Raw genomic sequence first — 22,428 nt, forward strand, 5'->3', positions numbered from 1 at the left:
TTTTTTGATAAACAAAGTTAAAAAATTGAAAAAAAATCAGTAGAAAAATGGGAGTAAAAACTAAATGTCAAATAGGGTGGGATGGGGGGATGGTTTGGGTATTCTCTTTTCACTTTTATTTTTTATTCTTATTCTGATTCTTTCTGATGTAAGGAAAATGTTCAGAAATAGATTGTGGTGACGAACGCATAACTATATGATCATACTGTGAACAGATGATTGTATACCATGGATGACTGTATGGTTTGTGAATATATTTCAATAAAACTGAATTAAAAAAAAAAATAAAAAGATGAAAATACAGTTTAACAACCTAATTTTAAAATACATAATATTCTTTAAGATTATGTTTCTTTATTCTTCTTAGAAGTCACAACACATAGCATTAAAAAGGAGGTGATAAAAATATCAGAGTATGAAAAAAAGAGAATGAAAAGTATGAAAAAAAATCTACTTAGAAATCCAACAATGAAATATTCTGTTTGTCCAGAATTAAGCACCCTGGCTGGATTGACAGCACTTGGTAACTTTTAAAATTCTGTCATCAGTAGAGGAGCTAGGTGTATCACACGGGGTTTTTAATAGGATAAAGATTCTTTAACATATATCTTTCATTTACTATAAAATCTTCATAGACATATACTGTCTTTTCTAAATCTCATCAATATGTCAGAAGTGACACAGGCAATGTCCTAGGTATGTGATCTTAAATGAGTTTCAGAACCTTTAAGTTTCAGTCTCATCTGTAAAATGAGGACAACACTGACCTTCTAGGGTATTTATGAAGACCAAGTAAGAATGCACGTAATCGCTGTGCAATAAATGTTAACTATCCACAATGTCAACAAAACTATCACTTTGTACATCTTTTCCTCTCCCATGCACCGCGGAAAACATGCAATAAAAATGTTGAATCTATGAAAGAAAATAAGTTAGTGTTTGAGTTCCTTTCTGAAGCCATTTATAGTTTCCTTGTTCATTATAAGCCATACATTTTAGACAGAGATAAACAGGTTAAAAGGAAAGGAAATCAGTCCCAAAGAAAACTCCTGTTTTGAAATGTGAAACCTTCAGGATGAATCTGTCATATGTACTCATTCACACGGGATGAACAGTGTCATCCACTAACATGAGAGACTGAAACCCCACTGCTGAACTCTACCGTTTCATGCATTGTAGATATGTTAAAAAAGGGATTTACCAGTTTGCCAATAAGCTTATCATCAAGAAAAGTGTTATTTCCAGCTCTTTTATTCCTTTAACATCTTAACAACAAAAAAGATTTCCCAAAGTTTAAAAATATATTGAAAAATATACAGTTTCATATTTACAAATCACATGAATTCAGTTTCCAATATCATACAAACATTGCTATAGAAACATAGTAAAGAGGCATGATGTGAAGTACTGCCTCTTGGATGCAAAGGGTAATGGACATGTCCTCATATTCCAGCTATATTTGTTGTTATCCTAATACATAAATTGTTAGGCACCTGAGAGGAAGACTTTATGGAACATAAACTTCAACACCTTCTATTTTGCTGGAGCCTATTATTTTCAAAACTCACTGCATTTTAAATCTTTTTACAACTTCATCCACAGCTAAGCTACTTTTATTCTATCATTATTCTAAATGATCAAAATATTAACCATGTAAACTGTTAATGCATACATGGATCTAAAAACCATACAACTGTTGAGTTAAGTTGCACAGGATATATATTTACAGTCAGGAAATTCCCTAGTGCTTTGTAAGCAATCTAAATTTTACTTAAAGGGAGGCTGCAACTCTTCAATTTCCATGCTCTGGACTTGAAAAGAAAACAAAAACATATTTAAAAATGACAGACAATAATTGTATTTTATAAATTAATCAAGAAACCTAAGATAAAAAAATTCTAAATTATAGTTTTATTTGTATTTAAAAATACATGGGAAATTCCGCATATGCCCATGATCAAGCTTATTTTCAATGCACATCACTTCAATTTTGATGACATGGTTTGTTCTGACAAGTCCTTTCTCAAGCTGAACACCAAAATGGGGAAACGCTTGTGGATTTCCAATTGGCTCTGATGCCAGCAATGCCTACTGCATACTGTTCCTTGCTAATGATGATGGATGACTTTCATTTGTCTTTTATCACTTGAACAGTTTTCCGACCATAATGATAGTAACTGTAAGCCGATGCAGCTGTGGTGAAAGCTGTAAAACACCTTTTATGGAAGAGAAGAAATGAAATTTAGTTGTCAAGTTGAGAAAACTGTGAGAATCATAAAGAAAAATTTTGATCTCTTCTTTTCCAAGGACCAGATGAAAAATAGATACCTTAGTTAAAGTAAAGTAAAAGTGCTGTGTATTCTAATTTTTTCCACTATAAAAATCCACACTCCTTTTAAGACTTCATTTGAATTACTAATGTCAAACAAAATTAATCTCGTTAATGAGCCCTAACAAATAATAATAGCAATTCTCATTCTTATCTACACATTATTCTAGGTGTCTTCTGTTCTCCTTTTATTCTCAGAACAACCTCAATTTACAGAGGAGGAAATGGAGACCCAGGGAACTCGCTTAGGGCCGCATAATTATGTTTGAGCCTTGCCTCGTGTCAGCTCCAGAGCCAATGTACTTTTTCCACTGCTCCATGCTGCTTAGAGTATTGGAATCTATTTCCCGCAGATTTTGAGGACTCTAAGAATATCTGAGTCATTTTAAATAAATTTCAGTTTTCTTTACTGATCCTTAAGTGAAATATCAGATTAACCAACACCTTGATTCCCTCTGAAATTACATGAGATGCTGAAATACATGAGAGATGCATGAGACTTGCTGAATGATACAGCTAACAGGTTAATTTTATTGCACCCATGCACTTCTGCTTCTATGTGTGAGGTTTAGGCTCATCAAGATTCACTTTTATTTGATCCCAAAACTGTTTATGTCAGTTTGATATTCTAAATACATAAACCAATAAAACATATGTGTAGGAAGAGTTGCTGTTCCTGTGCAAACTAAGTTGGATACTCTGAAAAGACTTGAGAAAGGTGAATTGCTAAAAAGTAGGCAAGATGACTCTTAAGATTCAAGAAAAATAGTAAAAATCTAGACAGTTCCTACACATATTGTTTTGTAAATACCTTAAATTCTTACGTCACTTTAAAGAAGCCAAAAATGAAAATCAGAGAGGACATATTATAGATGTTGTTTATTCAAGAAAAAAGAAACTCCAATTGATGAACTTATACACAAGCCTTGGTCCTATATCAGAAGATAAACAATGAACAGAATGAAAGTACATTTATATATTGTGGAGTAAAATAAAAAGTTCAGAGTGTGTGGCATTTTAAGAGATTATTTGGCTTGGCTGACTCTGATTAACCAACTATTTTCTGGCCTAGACTGCATCAAGCAAGAAGGCTTGAATTATAATTAAAAGTGTACTAAAATAGAGTAATTTACTTCAATATCAATATGGCATATTTTAGACTCTGGAAGTTTGAATTTGACACATTTTCAAGGCTACAAATAAACACTTAGCATAAGAAAATAAAATTAAAACTCCTTTCTCCAAGTTTCCCTACCAATATAACCTTTTCTCTAGTAACAGATTCCAGCCAAGTAGCTGAATTTACTGTCTCAGGTCCACGCTCCCACATCTCTGATGTTGCTCAGGATCTGTCTTTCACCTGAAATGGCCTATCCTAAATCTCTCAATCTCTTCCTGTATGAAATCCACCTAGACCTCAAGGCTCAAATGCCACTTCCTCTCTGAACCTTTCTCTCTCCTTCCTACCTGGAAGCATTTTTCCCTTCTTAGAACCCCAACATATTATCTGTACTTTTCATTCCTTTCAACTTGCATGAATATTAATTTGTACATCCTGTACTTGCTAGTAAGCTTCTTAAGGCTGGGTTTCAAAGATAAAATATACCCCACAGCTTTATCCAGTCAGTGTTCAAATAAACACCAAAAGAACAAAGTAATCCCAGAACTTTCAATAAGCCATTTTGTTGACAATCTCTGGGGGTAATTCTAAATTTAGCTTACCAAAGTATCTGAAGATAAATGCTGTCAACATAATTGAAAACCGGAGCTGCCAAAGAAGCTGCCACCAATATTAACTGGACTGCTGTATTTACCTATAAAAAGAAGTTGTGAATGAATAGTGCCAACCAGCTCTGTTATAATCTCATGTGACAAAGGTGGGTAGCCCATCAGGCTATAATGCAGTATACCCTCACTTAGCATGCTTGGTGTTGATCTGTAATATCTCTGCCAAAGAAGTTGGCCTCCATAGCAAGAGAACACACAAATGGGTCAAGCTCACTAACTGGCCCAAGAGTCTACATAGCTGTTCCTTATGGTGAGGGTAACGGCAATTGTCAGAAAATAACGCTATCTTGAAGTTCCATAGCAACTGAGTAACTTTGCAAAATTCTTTGCCTTTTCTTTTTTTAAACTGCCCACTAAACAGCCCTGTAAGTATGGAAATAGTTAAGTCATTAAGTGACTTTTCAGCTGGTTAACAGAACCAAACCTTAGAACTCAGATTTTTGGGAACCTCTATCAAGACTCCTTTCACTTGCCCACCTGGCAAAACCCGTGAAGTTAGAAAATTGAAATGCATTCATCTCCAGAAAAGAGGTTTCTGGAGAAACAAGTAGGCTTCCCTAGCCTGAAAGATGGCATTGAAGAGAAAAGGAAGAAAACAGAACCAGAAATACATTGGAGACTTTACTCATCATGAGAAGTGTTCTGGGGAAGAGTCTGTGAAGCATGGAACAGTGGATGATGTGCCACTCTGCCCTATCATCCATTCTGCAGCCAAATGATAAGGAGTCTACTTCATTTTTTAAAATGAACAAATTTTGTCTGGAGGTCTTCCTACAAGGACAAGAGTTTGGGGCATTTGTCCCTGCACCTCTCTATGCTACTTACTAAGTAATGCTACACTCAAACTGCTGAACAACAGAAGTCACTTGAAGTCAAAAATGGCCCCATGTATGCAGGTAAAGGTCCACTCCAGAGTCAGTCTCTGGTATAAAAGTACTTGCCCCTCTGTCCCACAAATGATCTGCATTTCTAACCCATTAAACCTCTGCCACAAGGGATAGGGCAAAAAGAATGGTTACAGTATACTTATCAAGGCTACCTGAAAAATAAATATGCTTGAGAGGCATTAATAGTGACCTCTCTGAGTACAAAAATTGGCATATAATTATTGTCTTGAAGGGGGTTCAGGAAAACAGAATGGACAACTAAGAGCAGCAGGTCTGTTAGTGAAAATGAAAGGACCTTATTATATGGTGTTTTCACCACAGGAAGGGAGGGAGTAATAACAGGAGGGAACCTTCATTATCTCTCTATCTCAATCAAGAAGCTTCACTTTCCTTAGATCTTCCCTAACCGATGACCCTATTGCCCCATTCAGAGACTGCAAACCATCAACACAAAGCACAATGCTCATACTAAAGATTCAAAAAGCTTGGAGGACAAAATAATTGGGTTAAAGTTGTCTGCATGACCCCACTCTCCAACTTCTACAGTTAAAGTATTTAAATGTTTCATTTTTAGCTGCTTCAGACTGAGGTTTATCTTCATTAAAATAAAAATTCAAGGAAATAAGGACGTTGTATGTCTCTTACCTTGCTGATGAATGTTGGTTTTAACCTAGCAGTGGCATAGCAAGGATTGAAATATTTAGCAAGTGTTCGCTGGCAGAGGACAAAAAAGACAGCGTATTCAATTTGTTGTTCAAGTTTAAAACAAACACTTTGTTATTATATGTAGATAATAGCTACTGGGTGTTCACTGTATGTCACGCTAAATGCTAGGTAAGCACTTTATGTGCATCTTCTTATATTTTACTAACTAAGCAGTAGCTGCATTCTTTATAAATCAGTTATAAAAACTTCCCTTCAATGGCTATTGTAAAGATTTTTTTTTAATTTATGGATTTATTTCTTAATTCCTATAAAATTCTAAACAGCAAAAGCTATGATCAAGTCTGCTTGATCACATTCTTTAAATAAATAAATTCAATAAAACTCATCACTATTTCCTTTTATAGATTAAAAACATAAGATGAATAAAATACTGCTGTATTTTCACTGGATTGGGAACCGAAAGATGAGGTTATTATGCTATGCTTATGTGCTCAAATATCTGTAGAACCAGTGAACAAATATGTGAACAAACCATTCCATGCTCATACAATTCTGATTTTAAAAACAGGTCTAGACAATCTACAGGAGAGGCTAAATTAAACCGCAAAAGGAGCTTTGATCCATGTGACACACTCCTAACAGAGTTTGCTGCTAGAGACAGGGCTGGCTGGTCTGTGCTTTATGTGGTAAATCAATTGAAAAGATTTTGACCTAAAACAGAAACATGCACTTTTTTTGCTTATTCACTACCTTAGTGGGTGATTCAGATAACAAGAATTTTTAAAAATTCCTGATAAATGGATCAAAAAATAACTGTCACAAATGATTCTTATAAAGTTAAAGTCAGTATACAAAAGAGTGAATCTTTACTATTTTTTTTATTGGCGTTAAACAACTCACCGGTGTTGGAAGAGTTCGATATCTGACATAAAAAACGGCAGCAATCAACATTACATCTCTTGAAATGATCATATAAGTAAGTGAAACTGAAAATCAAATATAAAATAGTTTTGATTGGAATTTTGAAAACTGTCAATAAATTATGAATACAATTAAGCCACATTTACTTAGCCTTACCATAAAACTGATGTTTCACATAAGTGAAAATTTTATAATGAATCAGTACTTATTGATGGTTAAGAGTTATCATAATGAACCATAGATTTTTAAGTTCTTTAACTGGCTCTGCAAGAGAAAATCTAGTACAGACTATGGCATTTTGAATTGAGCCTACCTTTCAAAATGTTGATCTTCTCACCTCTTTTTGGTTTTTCTTTTGCATATATTTTTAAGCTATATTCTGCAGTTAATAGTGTCAGCTCTACTCGGCCCTCACTATCTCCTTTGCTACTTTTCTCAGCTTTGTGAGTCTGGAGAAAAGATCACCAGGCTTGTTAGAATTATATGGTAAGAGATGGTGAAGAGATTAAGAAGGATGTTGGAGGACTCAAACCAGTCTGGAAGTTCAGCAGTGTCAACTGCTTGCTTCTGCATTCTAGTGTATTCTGGGAAGAGTAAAATGTGTTGTATGTGCTACATCTGGAGAAATAAAATTTTTCATTCTTTTCCAGCCAGTTCCTACTGAGGCAATTATGTTTTCCCCAGGCCCCATTCATTCAATGAATTCTAATTAAAATGAATTCAACTTGTCAATAGTTTTCTCATTACTCCTCAGATTCTACAGCATATCTCTAGAGCCAGAGCCAGCCAGCAGAAGGATATTTTAGGTGGATACCCCAGAAACTCCTACTCCCTTGGTGAAGGACGAGGTCCTGCTCTTCAGTTTGCATCCTTCTGCATTGTAGGAAGTGTTTACCATGAATATGTATCACTTTTAAAGAAAAAAATTGTTTATTTATAAAAATGGGAAAAAATCTTGAGGCCAACAGATAGTTCGAATTGTTTCAATAACTAAAATAAAAGGACCATGTGCATCTTTCCCATAATACTTGCAAAAAGCTCTTTTATGAATTACTTTAGAGGCTGCACATAGGTGGTCCTCTCCAGTTCTGACAATCCATGACTCTGTAACTTGACAAAATCTCACTGATTAATTACAGATTTAAAATTGAAATCTCTGCTGATCAAAGCTGTGACTTAAGTGTTGATCTCTGGCCTAGTTCTCGACAATAACACTATTCCAAAGAGAAGAGGCTTATCCACTCAAGTCATGGCAACTGGGACAAACAGAAGACAGAGCTGTAGGAGTCAAGCAACAAAACAAGCAAGCCATGATTTTTAGGAGGCACTTCTGTATCTGCAAAATACATGCACAGCCAGGCTGGGACCTCACTGTACGAAATGATCTAAGGCTCCTGCCAACTGACAGTACATAAGCTCTTACTTTGGTTCACTGGACAATTTTATCCAGTTCTCTGGCTTTTGAATCTTCTAACTGATTCTGCTTTCTTTCTCTCCCAGCCCCCCCCCCCCATTCCCTTTTCTTCCAGAGGTAAAGTAGGTTTTACTTTGCTTATCAGACAGCGAGACAGTGTGTTAGTGGCAGGTAGGGGGAGTTAAATGTGTCAGGGACCCCTCCAAGGTTTTTCTCCCCACCTGCTAACTCTGAATAAAATGCAGTTAATGTTTGCGAACAAGGAGGTACATCATAGCCAAATTTTATTAGTGTTAAAGGGAAATAATTAATAAAATCAAATCACTTTTACATATTAAAAGTAATCATCAGTCAACAGGTTACTACATTTAAAACAATAAATTTAGCAGAATAATTAGTCTCAAAATTGACTCAAACCCACAATAAGAATTTAGTATATGATAAACCGGAAACAATACAATGGTGTGCAAAGAAATCACTATTTGGTAAATGTGGCACAGATGCACATAAGGAGAAATTAACTTTGAGTCACATCCTACAACAGTTATAAATGTAAAAAGTAGACATATTTGTTTTCATCCCTCTCCCCACTCTCATAAAAACAAACAAACAAACAAAAAAACAAGAAAAACAGAATGATTCATTATCCTAGCTAAGGAAGAAAATTTATTTTTTACTCTTTAAGAAACAAGGCCATTCAAATCAAGGTGGATTGAAATTTTACAAAAATGTAGTATAAAAAGGAGATGCAAGACTACATATGTGCATTTCTCTCTACTCTCTCTGAAACCCTTCTAAAATGACAGAAAAGGAATGAAACATATAAAGTCACAAAGACAAAGAGAACAGAGAGAGGAGACAAATACCAAAGTGTTGACTAAGTTTATGAGTAATAAATACCTTAATAAAGTGGGGATAGTTGAAACCTAAGTCCTTAGAAAGGGATGCCCACAAGAAGCAAACCAAATGTCATCAGAGGGTCCCAGAAAGTCAGAATAAAGAGCAGTGAGATCCCCCCCAGGGCCCGCCCTGACACCATCGTGCTAGGTCTCTATACCAGGGCTGCAGCATCCCACAGCTAGGAATAGTCTTTACATTTTTAAGTGGTTGAAAAAAAGAATGGCATTTTGTGACACATGAAAAATCAAATAGAAATTTTCAAATTGAAAAAACTAGAAGGATTAGCTGGATGGGTTTAACAGATTTGGCACAGCTGAAGAGAGAGTTAGAGAACTGAAAGCTAGCTAGCTCATCAGCAACTACACAAAATGGAGCTACAAAAGATAAAATGATGGCATGTACAGAAAAGAGGATAAGACACTTAAAGAACACAGTCTAACTTAGGTCCCAAAAGAAGAGAAGAGAAAGAACAGGGCAATATCAATATCTGAGATTATGGCTGAGAATTCTCCAGAACTGATAAAACAACAAATGCCAACAATTCCCAAGCAGGATAAATAAGGAAGAAACCCACAACAAGAAATATTATTGTGAAATTGAGGAAAACTAAAGATGAAGAGGAAATCTTAAAAACAGCAAGAGGAAAAAGATTACCTTCCAAAAAACACAGTGGATTAGCAGCTGTTTTCTTAATACCAACAAAGTAATGAAAGGCAATGTAAAGACACTTTAAATATGCCAAAAGAAAATAACTACCAACCCAGAATTCTATACTCAACAAAAATATCATTTAAGATTAATAACAAAAAAATTTTCAGATAAACAAATACAAGTTTATCACCAGTAGACCTTTATTATTTTTTTAATAAAGATATAACTTTAGACAAAAGGAAAATGATCCTAGATGGAAGATCTGAAACATATCAAATATAAACTAGAAAAAAGTAGCAAATATAAATCTAAATGAACAATGACTGTATAAACAATAAGATCATTTGGGTTTAAGAAATACATAAAATTAAAATACGACAGCAATAACATAAGGTGAGAGAAGACTAAATGAGTTAAATTATTCTAAGGTCCTTTCAGTGTTCAGAATTTCGTCGTTATTAACATTAAACTTATCAAAGACAAGGATGAATGTTATAATTTTGAGAATAACAAAATGGAAATAGCATATAAAAACATCAAAACTTGTACAGGGAAAGAAAATACAATGACAAAAGTAGGAAAGAACATATGGGATAAGTAAAACAAAATGAAATGACAGACAAATACAAACGTTAGTAATCACAATAAATGATAATGAATTAAATGCTCCAATTAAAAGAAAAATATTGTTAGACTGGACAAAAGAAAGAAACCCCATCTATGTGTTGTTTACAAGAGATAACTAAAATAGAAAGATACAGAAGTTGAAAATAAAAACATGAAAATGACATACCATACAAACACTAACCAGAAGTAAGCTAGTGTAGGTATAGTAACATCTAACAAATCAAACATTAACGCAAAAATCATTATTAAAAGATACAGAGGATCACTTCATAATAAAATGTTCAATTCACCCAGAAGATATAATAATTATATATTTATACACACTGAATAACGAACAGTTCTTCAAAGGATTCAGAACGATATCACAACTACAAAAATAGAGAGAAACCACATACAGAATGAGAAATTTTAAACCATTCTTAGTAACTGACATAATAAGGAAACCAAAAGAAATTTTAAAAAGTAAAAAAAAAAAAAAAAAAAAAAGTCAGTAAAGAAATACATCAGGATTAAAAACTGGACCTAATGGGCATTTATAGACCATCACACCCAACCACTGAGAATATGAACTCATTTGACATAGTCATGAAATGTTTACAAACTGTTGGAAAATTAAGAAATACATTTCTCTCAACCCTAAAGGTCAAAGAAAGAATCAAAAGGGAAACAGAAAAACATTTTAACTGGACAATGACAAAAATATTAACATCAACATGAGATGTGGCGAAAGTGAACTTAGAGAACTGTATAACCTTACATGAAAACTTTAGAAAATAAAAGCTGAAAAGCATTGAATTTAGTATCCACCTACTGCTGTGCTGACCAAAATGTAGACACTAGCCATAGGTGGCTATTAAGCACTAGAAATGTGACAAATCCAAATTGAGAGTGCTGTACATGCAAGAATACACAAGAAATTTTGAAGGTGTAGTTTGGAAAAAAATATCAATAATTTTTTATTGATTACATGTTGAAATGATAATATTTTGGATATAGTGGGTGAAATAAAATATATCATTAAAATTATTTTCACCTGTTTCTTTTTTTCATATAGCCATTAGAAAATTTAAAAGTACATACATCGCTTCCATTATATTGCTACTAGACACAACAGATCTAAAGAATTTAGAAAAGAACAGTAAGGAAACCCTTCCAAAATAAGAGGAGAAAGAAATAAAAGATAAAGATTTAATGAAGTGGTAAACCACACATCAGAAAATTTCTACAAGGCCAAAGGTGGTACTTTGAAAAGATTAACAAAACTGACAAAACTCTGACAAGACTCATCAAGGAAAAAAAGGGACAAATAACTAATAATCAGGATGAAAAGGGGGGATATCACTGCATATTCTACAGACATCAAAAAGTTAATGAGGATTATAGTTTTGTTAAAATTTTTACAATTGAACCTCATGAATCTAGATATAAAATATTAACAAACCAAATCCAGCAATATCTTCCTAACACATCATGATCAAGTTGAATTTATACCAGTAACTGCAGGTTAGTCTAACATTAGAAAATAAATAACGTAATTCACCACATACAAATAAATTAAAGGGAAAAATCATATGATCAATGATCATAATACATAAAGAAAAAGAGTATGATAAAAAGTCTTAGCAAACTGCAAACATAAGTGAACTTCTTTAGCCTGAAAAATGGTATCTACAAAACTCTACAGGAAATATCATATTTAATAGTGAAATGATGAAAGCTTTCCCTTTGAGACTGGGAATAAGACAGACACCTGCTATCACCTGCTATCAACACTGTACTGGAGAGCCTAACCAGTGCAGTAGTAAGGCAAGAATGTATATTACTATGAGAGACATTAAAGAAGACCTAAATAGAGTAGATACATCATGTTCATGAACTAGAAGGCTCATATTGTGAAGATGTCACTTCTGCCAAATAGATCCATAATTCAATACAATCCCAACCAAAATCCCAAAAGGTTTTTTGGTGAAATTTGAAAAGCTAATTCTAAAATTTACCCACAAATGGAAAGGGGTAAAAATATCTAAGGTAGAAGAACTTGCTCTACCAGATATCAGGACTTTTAGCAAATCAAGAGTAACTAACGGTGGTACTGGTGCAAAGATACACAAATCTATGGGGGGGTGGGGGTGAGGGGATTAGACAACCCAGAAAAAGACTCACGTATTTAAGAACATTGTAGGAAGTACAGATCAATAGAAAGTGCTGGGGTAACTGTGTAACCATATAAACAGTTAGGAAATGAATTTCTAAAAGAGATCACTTTTAAAATACATCAAAAACATCAACTAGGAATAATGCAGAAAATCTTAAAAGCTTTCTAATACAGAATACAATTACATTCGAAGGAAAAGTTATCAAACAACACGGGACTTCTCAATAGAAAGATGAAACTGGGAGTCTAAACAGGGTCTTAAAAGTTCTAAGTGAAAATAATCTGCAGTTGAAAAATTATACCTTACTCAACTCTCAATCAAGTATGAGAGTAGAATAAAGACATTTCAGATGTGCAAGACATCTAAACATTTGGTTACAATGTGACACCCTTTCTCAGCAAACAACCGCAGGACACACTACCACAAAGAGTAACAAAAAGGAAGACAAGGGAGGCTGGAAACAATAGACCCTACACAGAAGAAAGAAAATGGAAATTCCTAGGATAGTGGAGGGAAGTCCCAGTTATAATTGTGGGCTTAGACAGCAATCCACATCTATCACTTAGGTAAAGCTCACAGCAACAGAATCCACAATACCAAAAATCTGGAAACAGTTTCTATAGAACAGAGATATGACTGGCCACCTTGTAAAGAATACAATGTAACTCTGAGAAAATGGAAGGTAAGAAAACACAAACTCAAAACAGATCATTTAAATTTTGCATAACATATTCAACAGAATGCTCTCTTGGTTCATTTAATCCTCATTAATTCCAAATCATATACACACTTCAATTCTGACTTTCAAAGAAGCACAAACAGTCCAATTTATATTTTACTTTGGTATGGGAAATTAAAAACCTAAAGGCAAAGAGAAAAAGTCTCCAGCTTGAGCAAACTACACTGGAGTGAAATGCCACTCGACTTCTATCAAATGTCAATAATAACATGCCACTGAAGGACCATATGGCAGCTTCTTTGTTCTCAGATCCTATTTCTAACTCTTGGAAATAAATAGTTTAATTCAAACTGAGGGAGAAACACTGAATGAGAAATATAGACAAAGTAGAAAATGTACAATCAGAAAAGCACATGCAAAATACAAAGCAAACGATCATAAAATCTTGTTAGAAGAGTTTTCATATAATGTACAAACTGTATAATTTGAAAATTGTCTAAATGTCTAAATAATAATACTAATACTGTAAAATTTTACAGACATCTTCAGGATTTCAAAGTTCTCATTTATTATGATTAAATTTACTTAAAGATAATAGGCATAGGGAAACTTTAAATTGCTTTCAAAAAGCTGCACACAAAGAAAATATAACACAGCTCCAAAACGTTCTAGAGTAATGTTTGAATTAGCATTGTGAAATAATATTTGCTTAATTATAATTTTAAACAATCTTACTGAGAAAACAACTGATTCTACTAGTACAACAAGGACACAAATTCTAAAGTAAAACAAACAGATTGACAAGCAAATAGTTGAATAGTTTAAAATTAGGGAAATAGTTTAAAGTTAAAAAATATATCTTTGGAACAAAAATTCTTAGTTTCTCAATCAGGAGAAACTCTAGGCTGTCTAATGTCATTCTTCTCTGTGCTATTTTAAAAGAACTCATGACAGTGTTCTTACCTGGAATAAGATCTGCATAGGTCAAGCTAATATACAAGATACTGATAAGTATTTTATCAGCAAGTGGATCAAGAGCACTTCCCAAAGCTGATTTTTGATTGGCCCAGTTTCGAGCAATAAATCCATCCAACTGAAAATAGAAGTTGTTTTTTTTTTTTTAAATAAATGTCATAATAGGTACAGAGTAGATATCCTGAAGTTTAAGGAGATACCAGAATAACCACTATACTTTTATTAAAATGTTAATAAAATCTCTTCTATTTCTTACCCTCATTCTCATTCTTTCATTGGCATATATATAGCTTTTAAATTAGAAATTTTTTGAAGCCTTAAAACTATGTAATGTCAAAACAATTTCTCATTTCTTTACTTTTCTTTCTCAATGCCTTCCTATTATTACTCAATAATTTTACAATGTCCCTTTGTGGGATAAGCCCAGGCACAAATTGAGACATGTAAGCAACCCAACCAAAACTCACAGAAAGTATTACTGACAGAGCAAAAACTCACAGAAAGTATTATTGACAGAGCAGGGGCTAGGAGCCCCATCTTCTGACCCATGGGCTAATTTTATTACAGCTCAAATAGCTGCTTTTACTTCTAAGGATTTTCTTTTGGCTGTGCGACTCTAACTTTCATGACCCCTACCTACTTTCCCATAATATAATTCAACTCTCTAAATTATAGCTGTTATTATTTTTTAACTTTTATTTTGTTTAACAATGTTAATTGAATATTGATTCTATTTTATAACTTTATTTGAATAAAAGACTCACTCTCTGAATCTGGCCTAGGTGAAATTTCTGATACTTAAGTTACTTATATCTCTGTTCTTGGAAACAAATTATATTTTAAAATAGAGGTCACATCTGATTGCCAGTAGGCAAAATGGGGCCTGCATGCTGGTTTTGTTTGACCTGCCCACAGCTCTTAAAAGTATAAACTAGTTGCCATAGAAAGTAGTAGTACAAGACAGTGGTTAAAAACATGGTTTCTGAAGCTGAATGAACTGGCTGCAAATCCTGGCTGTACCACTTACTAGCTGTGCAACCTTGAGCAAGATACTTGGCCTCACTAAGCCTCAGTTTCCTCATTTGTAAACCAGAGATAATATAACCTACCTCAAAGTATTATTCGTCTTCAGTACATAATGTGATTAATACTTGTTCTGTTCTCAGCATCTTAGTAAATCCTCAAAAACTATCAGTTACTAACTCCTACTAGTGCAATCGAAAATCTATTTTCCTCTTAAGTGTGCTAGACATAATGTTGTCTAACAGAAAGTTTCTAGAACTGGCAACTGGGGCCTTGGAAGATCCCGGTTTCAGTTTAGTTTCTAATCTCAGAAGACTTAATCTCCCACTTTTTTACCATTATCACCCCCCTTGTCCTCAACAGTCGCTAACTCGCATGAAATTCCAAGGCCATCAATATCATCACTCGTTTGCAAACATCTGTTAACTTCCTCACTTCTGCTTAAACATAACTATCCCTGAACTCCAGACCTGCACCCAAGCAAATGAACACTGGTCAAGAAAAACATGTAAATGGATGGGCAAGTCTCACTTTCAATTCATAACTGCACTCAGTACTTCCTGGCAATCCTGCACCTGCCTACCATGTTTACCTTTTCTTTTCACACCATTTGCTCTCATTTCAAACTTACTCTTTCTCAACTCCTTTCATTCTGATGACCATGCCTGTATTTTCCTTGGGATAAAAGGAACAGCTTGTCAGCAACTCCCTCCTATTCCCACCACCAAATACACCACTTACTAAGACTCACTTCCATTCTGCCTTCCCTGATCCTATGCCCACACCTTCTAATATGTGCCTCCCTCCTCTCCCAACCCCCCTCATCAATAATCTCTCCCTTTCCACTTGAACATTTAATCAATTGATCAGTTCATTAACTGACAAAAAATTCCATAATGTAGCATATCGTTAAAAACTACCTTTCTCTGACCCTATTTCTCTATTCCCCTACAAAGCAAAACTTCCTCAGAGATTTCTGTTGTCATTACCACCTCACATTTGCTCGTCAACCCACTCTGACTGTCCTTACCCCTCTCATAAAGGCCATCTGTGAATTCTCTATTTTTAGCTTATTTGACCACAATACAATTGAAGCACTTTCTTTACTTACTTCCTGGGACAACCCATTGCCTAATTTCCTTTCTTTCTCACTGGACATTCCTTCTCAGTGTCCTTTATTGGCTCTTTTCCATTGCTCTACTTGCTGGAAGTGCCCCAGGACTTGTTTATCTGATCCCATCTCTTCTTTTACAGCCACCTAGATGATTTCTCTAAGACTTAACCATCTATATGCTAACTCCCAAATCTGTATCTGTAACCATGACTTCCTCCCATTCCAAACTACTATAGTCAACTGCCCACTTGATACCTCTATGTGCACAGACATCATGACGCTTGATATTTTGCCCTAAATGTTGTCCATCACAGACATCATGCCCCTGGTTGTTGAAAAGAAAAAAAAAGAAAGAAAGAAAGAAAAAAAGAAAAACAGCCTAGCACTCTTATTTGACTCACCTTCTCTCACAACCCCCCAATATATCCAATCCATAAACAAATCAACTCTTATCTCCAAAATATTTCTCAAACCCATCTATTTCTCTCTAGTTTCAAACTACCACCCAGTCCAAGCTACTACAACTGCTCCATAGGTTACTGCAAGCCTCCTAACCAGGCTCTCTGCTTCGACTCTTGCTTTCCTATAATCCACGCCCCCCACAGAGCACAAATCAGACCTTGTCATTTTCCTGCTTAAACCCTAGATGAGTTAGCCAGCTGCCCAGCTACTGAACCTAGAAGAATCAAAACCTCCATAGAAAATATGTCAGACAACTCAGGTTTCCACATACATCATCTTATATAACTAGAAAATGTAAATTGGGCCTTCCATATATTCAGTGAATACTGCATTCTTGTGTGGCAGTTAAAACATACACATACACACACACACACACACACACACACAAATCTAGCACAAAAAAAACAGCAACTTCAGTAACTGGAAAAAATCTTGGCTGTTAGGCAAAAAAAATATTTTGCATTTTCAGTATAATGGCCTTTGACAGTTTTGGAGAGCATAATAATAATAAGTACAGGCCTTCAGGCTTCAGAGATAAAAGCACAGGCAAAAGAAAAGGAGAGATTGTGAGAATGGGGAGAGGTGGTGACAAATAGGAGCTGAACTCTGGAAAGAGAGGTGAGAGCCAATTTGAAAGACTACATTTTTGATGCTTATTTTGAAATGCCATATAATGCAAATGCTCTTCTGTGCTTATTCTCCAAAATCTTCAGTTCATTTTTCACTGCTTACCATGCTACTGTGCAGATGGAATTTTGTTTCTAGGAACCTCAAAAGGAGCAGGTGACATTACAAAGAAAGGTGTTATGTAACTTTACTAATAGAAAATTAATTTCTCTCTATTCTCACTAAATAAATACTAAGCAAAGCTTTTCAAATATAAATCCATTTGCAGGGGTGCCAAATCATTATTATGGTCCTGATGATCACATGGATCACATAGATCAGCCTTATATTGATTTCTACAAGCTAACTTTGCCCTGATTTTAAGTTTTTCCTCCACTTTTCCCCCACTTCCCTCACTGTATTTTTTTAGGGTATGTAATTTTGTAAGCCAATCCAAATCCTTTATGAAACAAGGTGAGTAATAAATACAAATAATGGTATACAAGATGATGGAGTTATCTGGCCAGTCCAGAAAAGTCTATTTAATGCATAAAATTATATCTCAAGTTCTAATTTGAGACAGACCAATAAATCTTCCCTTCACCCAAAACTGATATGGTTGTGTCCAGGAGCTCTTTTCTCCTTTATCCATCTGCTGGAGCAGTGGAAGAAGGACAGACGCCCAAGGCTTAGCCTAGGGTGGCCACAGGAGTGTAGAACAGGGATCAGGAACCAAATCTGAGGGGTACCTCCTGCTAGCATAAATGTGAGCAAACCTCTGGCCTCCACAAACTCCCTGGTCATACCCAGTCTTCTCTGGGTCAAAACAACAGGCCCATTGTTTGCTCCTCCACCAATAAAACTAACTGTTGTTGCAGATCAGAATATTTCTGTCTATCCTGACTCACAATACACAGAAAACAGTTATAAAGCTTCTCTCCTTTATTTCTATTCCAAAAGCAAGCACTCAGCAACTTGGAGATTTCTAAGGTTTTTTCTTTAAAATCAAAAGTAAAAGGCCCCACTTCTATGCCTTCCTACTGCCTTGATTTTCTTCCTTAGGTCGTTATAAACAAAGTCCCACATAGATGCTAAAGACAAGTCCTTACACAAAGCACTAGTTGAATTCATCTTAAAGATTTCCTTCCAAGGAAAAGCAGGCTAAGGTTGTGTTACTTCAGTGTAGTAGAAGAGACCCTGGGATTTGGAAGGGGAGGAAAACAGACAGAGTGCATTTACAACTTACCAAATCAGTTAGTCCGGCTAAAGCAAAAACTCCTAGTGCAATATTAAAATCTTCTTCAATAATCAAATAGCCCAAAACTGGGGCCAAGCCAATTCTCGTCATAGACAACATATTTGGGATTGTCCATGGGTTTTCATACTAAAACACAATGAAAAGAAAACTTATATTAAATACTACAAATTCATACTTGAAATAACTATATGCATTAGAAAAATACAGTCTTTAAATTGGATACTTGAAATTGAGTTTTAAAATCCATACTTTTGTTATTTTTACAGACAACTTTCTACAACTCTTTCAAAATACAGAAGACAAAGATGTACCATGTACCCAAATAAAGACTAAAATATATACTAGATATACTGAAGTTTTTTCCTAAAGAGAGAAAAAACATATATTATCTACTATATTAAAGTCAAACCTTTAATATATACGTCAGTAAACAGCAAATTATCAACCCCATGCATTTCAGCTTAAAACATTAATTGCAAATAAACTCCCTCACTCCCCTACACAAATACCCCTATACTTATCAAAGGAATGCTGAATGCTACATGGTGTATAAAAATACAAATGAAGAGGAAAAAAAGTCTGACTTAATTCTATAACCTTATCATTAAGTTGGAGAACTGATGGAATAAAATGGAGATAGGAATAGGAACTGAGAAACAAGAAATAAAGAGAAATTTTATAAGTCTGTTCAAAACAGCCATGGAAATAATGTTAAGACCTCCAACTGGAAACCCAGGATTTTCACAGCTCCCATATGCCAGCTTTGTGATTCCCTGAAACTTCATTCAGAGCAAGCTGTTTGAAGACGGCACTAACAAAAGGGCTCTTTGGCAGGTGCCCTCAAGAATATCCCTTCCTTGCCAAAAATCTTTTGTCAGAGGATATTTCAACTTTAAAAAGCCCAGCCCAGCAGGGCTAAGCCACCCTGCACAAGGGTACAGAAATAACACCAAAAAAATGCCTTTGCCTAAAGCATGGATTTTTTTCTCCACTGAGTCCCCCATGGGACATTTCTTCCCAAGAGTTAATCCTACTTAACCTCTTTCTTAATCAGTAACCAACTTGCCTGAACCTTAATTTGGGTTAAAAAGAAAAAAAGTGCCAGTCTACATTTATAAGACATCTTTTAAAATTCCATGAACCATCTTGGAAGAAAAGGTGGCTTCTAAAGAAAGGAAGTTTGTGTTTAAAAATAGGATCTGGCAAGAAACATTCACATCAGCTTGGAGGTATAATGGGGCTGTTGCTGTTGGGGTCAGGTGGACAAATACCATGACTGAAAGCAACAGAAAAACTTCAGATTCTCCAGGGAACAATCCTCAATGAAGAAGCAAACCTCTATTCAGGGGTCTTTTATTGAAAGCAGACCACATTATATAACTAAATGGAAACCTTCTTGGAACATAATCCAAATTCAAGTTCAAAGGTAAGAGTGTTTTCAAGGTCCAGGCCAAAAAGAGATAAGTCTATTGACCATAGTGTGGTACAGAATAAGTTAAATATTGATCCAATGTCACAGTAACTCTTAGGGGAAAACAAGGTAGTTCATGATTGAGAAAAAAGAATAACAAAGCAAAAGGGCAGAATAAAGAGGCCCCATATTAGTCTCAGAGATATCCGTGGGGCAAAATTCAAGACAAAGCTGCAAATAGCCAGATCATTTCATCCGGTGAATTAAAACAGGACTGAAGGCTGCTGGAACAGTGAAAGGGGTTGTTTATAGCTCCACACAAAACATTTCAGTTAAAATAATGTACCTCATTAATTTCTAATCATTAAATTTGTAGAAGTTTCAAAGTTAAAATAAAGAGAGCTAATCTCAGATTACCCAACCAGATAACCTGTGGCATACTCGACCCACTACTGGCGTTCTGGCAAGGACTTCAGCCAGGATATGAAAACCTCAAAGCAGCCAGCATCCAAATGGCGACATGCTTTAGCTATTAGTGGAGCTGAGACCCCTGCCAGGATGTGGTCACCTCAACCCATGCTGTACATCTGATGAAAGCAGTACAGGGGCCCACTGAAGACATAACAATTGAAGATGTAATAATTGCATGAGTCTAGCTAACATGACATCAAAAGCTCTCCCACACTTGTTCTGGTGTCTTTAGCTTGGTAAAAGGTAGGCAACAGGAGAAAGTAAGTGGACAAATACTTCCCTCCATTGCCTTAAGAACAGAGTTTTAACCTTTTTCTATAATTAGAGGTTTAACGAGCTTTTAATTACGACTTCAATTCTTTCCCTCCATCCTGTAATATGTAGGTTATGAAAGGGCAAATGATGGTGAGCCAAACTTGCGAAAGCAAACACAAAGGATTGCAAACCTTTCTGAAGAGTCTCACACTTCCCGTAAACATTGGAGATTCGCTTCAGAAAATTAAAAATGAACTTCTAATTAAAGACAAGAAGCGAAGGCTATTTTAACCAATGCAATATTCAGAGGCCCTTCCAGCAATGGGTGCGGATAGAAGCGGGGATATTTCAAGCTTCACCACTGAGACTGAAGGTGACCAAAAAAACGGCCGACCCGGTTGGTGCCCCTAAAATTCATCCCGACCAAATGGCCTGCCCGTGACTTTTCTTCAAGGAAACGGTTTAAAAGTTATAAGACGGAAGGGTCTGGCCTGAACCGACTACAGAACTTTATTCGCACCCGGGACCAAGCCTCGGTAGGGCCAGCGACCCCCGGAGGCCCAGGACCGGCCCTCCACCCTCTTCCTCGGTACGTACCAGGCTGGCGGCGCTCGCCGGGCCCCACTGGCTGCTCCGGGATTCCGCGGCGGTGCCTTCTCCGGCCGCGGGCTCCGGGGCCGCCTTCCCCGCGCCGGAGCAGTGGCTTCGTGGGCCAGCCCCAGGAAGCCTCAGGCCAAGCGTGACCGGGCGCAGCCGCCAGCGCTCCGCAAGGAAGCCCAAGCAGCCCAGGCAGCAGGGCGAGGGCAGGGCCCGCAGCAGGGCCCCGCGGGCGCGCCTCTCACCATGCCGCGCCCCCCTCACCCAGGCGGCGCCACGCAGCGCCCCCCATGAGCCGCGCGCTACGCGCGAGGCCAGCATGGCCCTGCGGCCGTACCGCGCGAACGCAGGAGGCGAGAGCTCAGCAGCCTCGGGTACTGGCGATCCGCTTCTCCATCGAGTCCCAGCAATTATGGAGAAGCTCGGCCCCCGCCATCTCCATACCAGTTTTCAAAACCCTGCAAGCTCCGCTTATACATTTGGCCCGGAGCCGTCAAGGACGGACGGCTTTGCGACGCTTTTGCAACACCGCCGCCGCCAGACTTCCCAGCGCCCCCGGAGGCATGTGGAGGGGAGGCAGCCGGCGCGTGCCGCTCGCTCCTCTCCGCCCGCGGCTAGGGAGCCCGGGTCCGTGCGGAGGGATGGAGGGGAGCTAGTAGGGAGGAATGCCCGCGAGGGGACAGGAACCATCTGAGTCCGCGGCCGGCAGAAGGGTCCCCTCCGAGGTTTGTGCGGCGCCCTGGGCCTTCTTGGGAGGTTTAAATTTTATTAAAATGTCTGGTACAGAGAAAAGTAGTTAATAAATTGCCAGGCATTGTGCTTAATGTTCACATGGCTTATCCCATTTAATCCTCCCAATAATTCTGAGATAGGTTCCGTTATTACCTCTGTTTTTACAGATAAGGAAATAGAGGCATGGAAAGGTTAAGAAACTTGCTTATTAGAATATCCAAGATAATTAAGAATCAGTTTATCATTAACTGTTATATTGCAATATTTCGGAATTATATTCTTGTTTAGTTCCGTATCAAATAATTTCAAAGTTTCCCACCGCCCTGCTGCTTATCTTCCCCCAGCCCGGTGATGGCATTCCATCTTAAAGTCGATCTGAGTTCAGGTGGTTCGGAAAGGGAAAGACCAATTGAAATCGAATATTATTGTAAATCTGAGCATTTATCAAAAGAATATCTTCCATTTCTTATGCATATATTGAAATGCATAATAGAAAAATTAAAATT

At 36.5% G+C, this 22,428-nt stretch overlaps 1 protein-coding gene across 2 annotated transcripts; it reads right to left on the bottom strand.

Moving 5' to 3' along the window:
• Window positions 1–1,233: 1,233 nt before the first annotated feature.
• CRLS1 (cardiolipin synthase 1) lies at window positions 1,234–21,687 on the bottom strand. 2 transcript variants are annotated; one of them, XM_037811538.1, is made up of 7 exons: window positions 21,191–21,687; window positions 18,445–18,582; window positions 13,982–14,111; window positions 6,571–6,656; window positions 5,650–5,718; window positions 4,052–4,143; window positions 1,234–2,216 (listed from the first exon to the last, which is right to left on the bottom strand). In XM_037811538.1, the coding sequence occupies exons 1-7, from the start codon at window positions 21,509–21,511 to the stop codon at window positions 2,129–2,131; spliced, it is 924 nt and encodes a 307-aa protein (XP_037667466.1). In that variant the 5' UTR covers window positions 21,512–21,687; the 3' UTR covers window positions 1,234–2,128. The 2 variants fall into 2 exon arrangements, with proteins under 2 accessions (XP_037667466.1, XP_037667467.1); XM_037811539.1 differs by having other exon boundaries at window positions 21,528–21,647.
• Between the last annotated feature and the right edge of the window lie 741 nt (window positions 21,688–22,428).

Source organism: Choloepus didactylus, chromosome 19, assembly GCF_015220235.1.
Source record: "Choloepus didactylus isolate mChoDid1 chromosome 19, mChoDid1.pri, whole genome shotgun sequence".
Taxonomy (NCBI): Eukaryota; Metazoa; Chordata; class Mammalia; order Pilosa; family Megalonychidae; genus Choloepus; species Choloepus didactylus.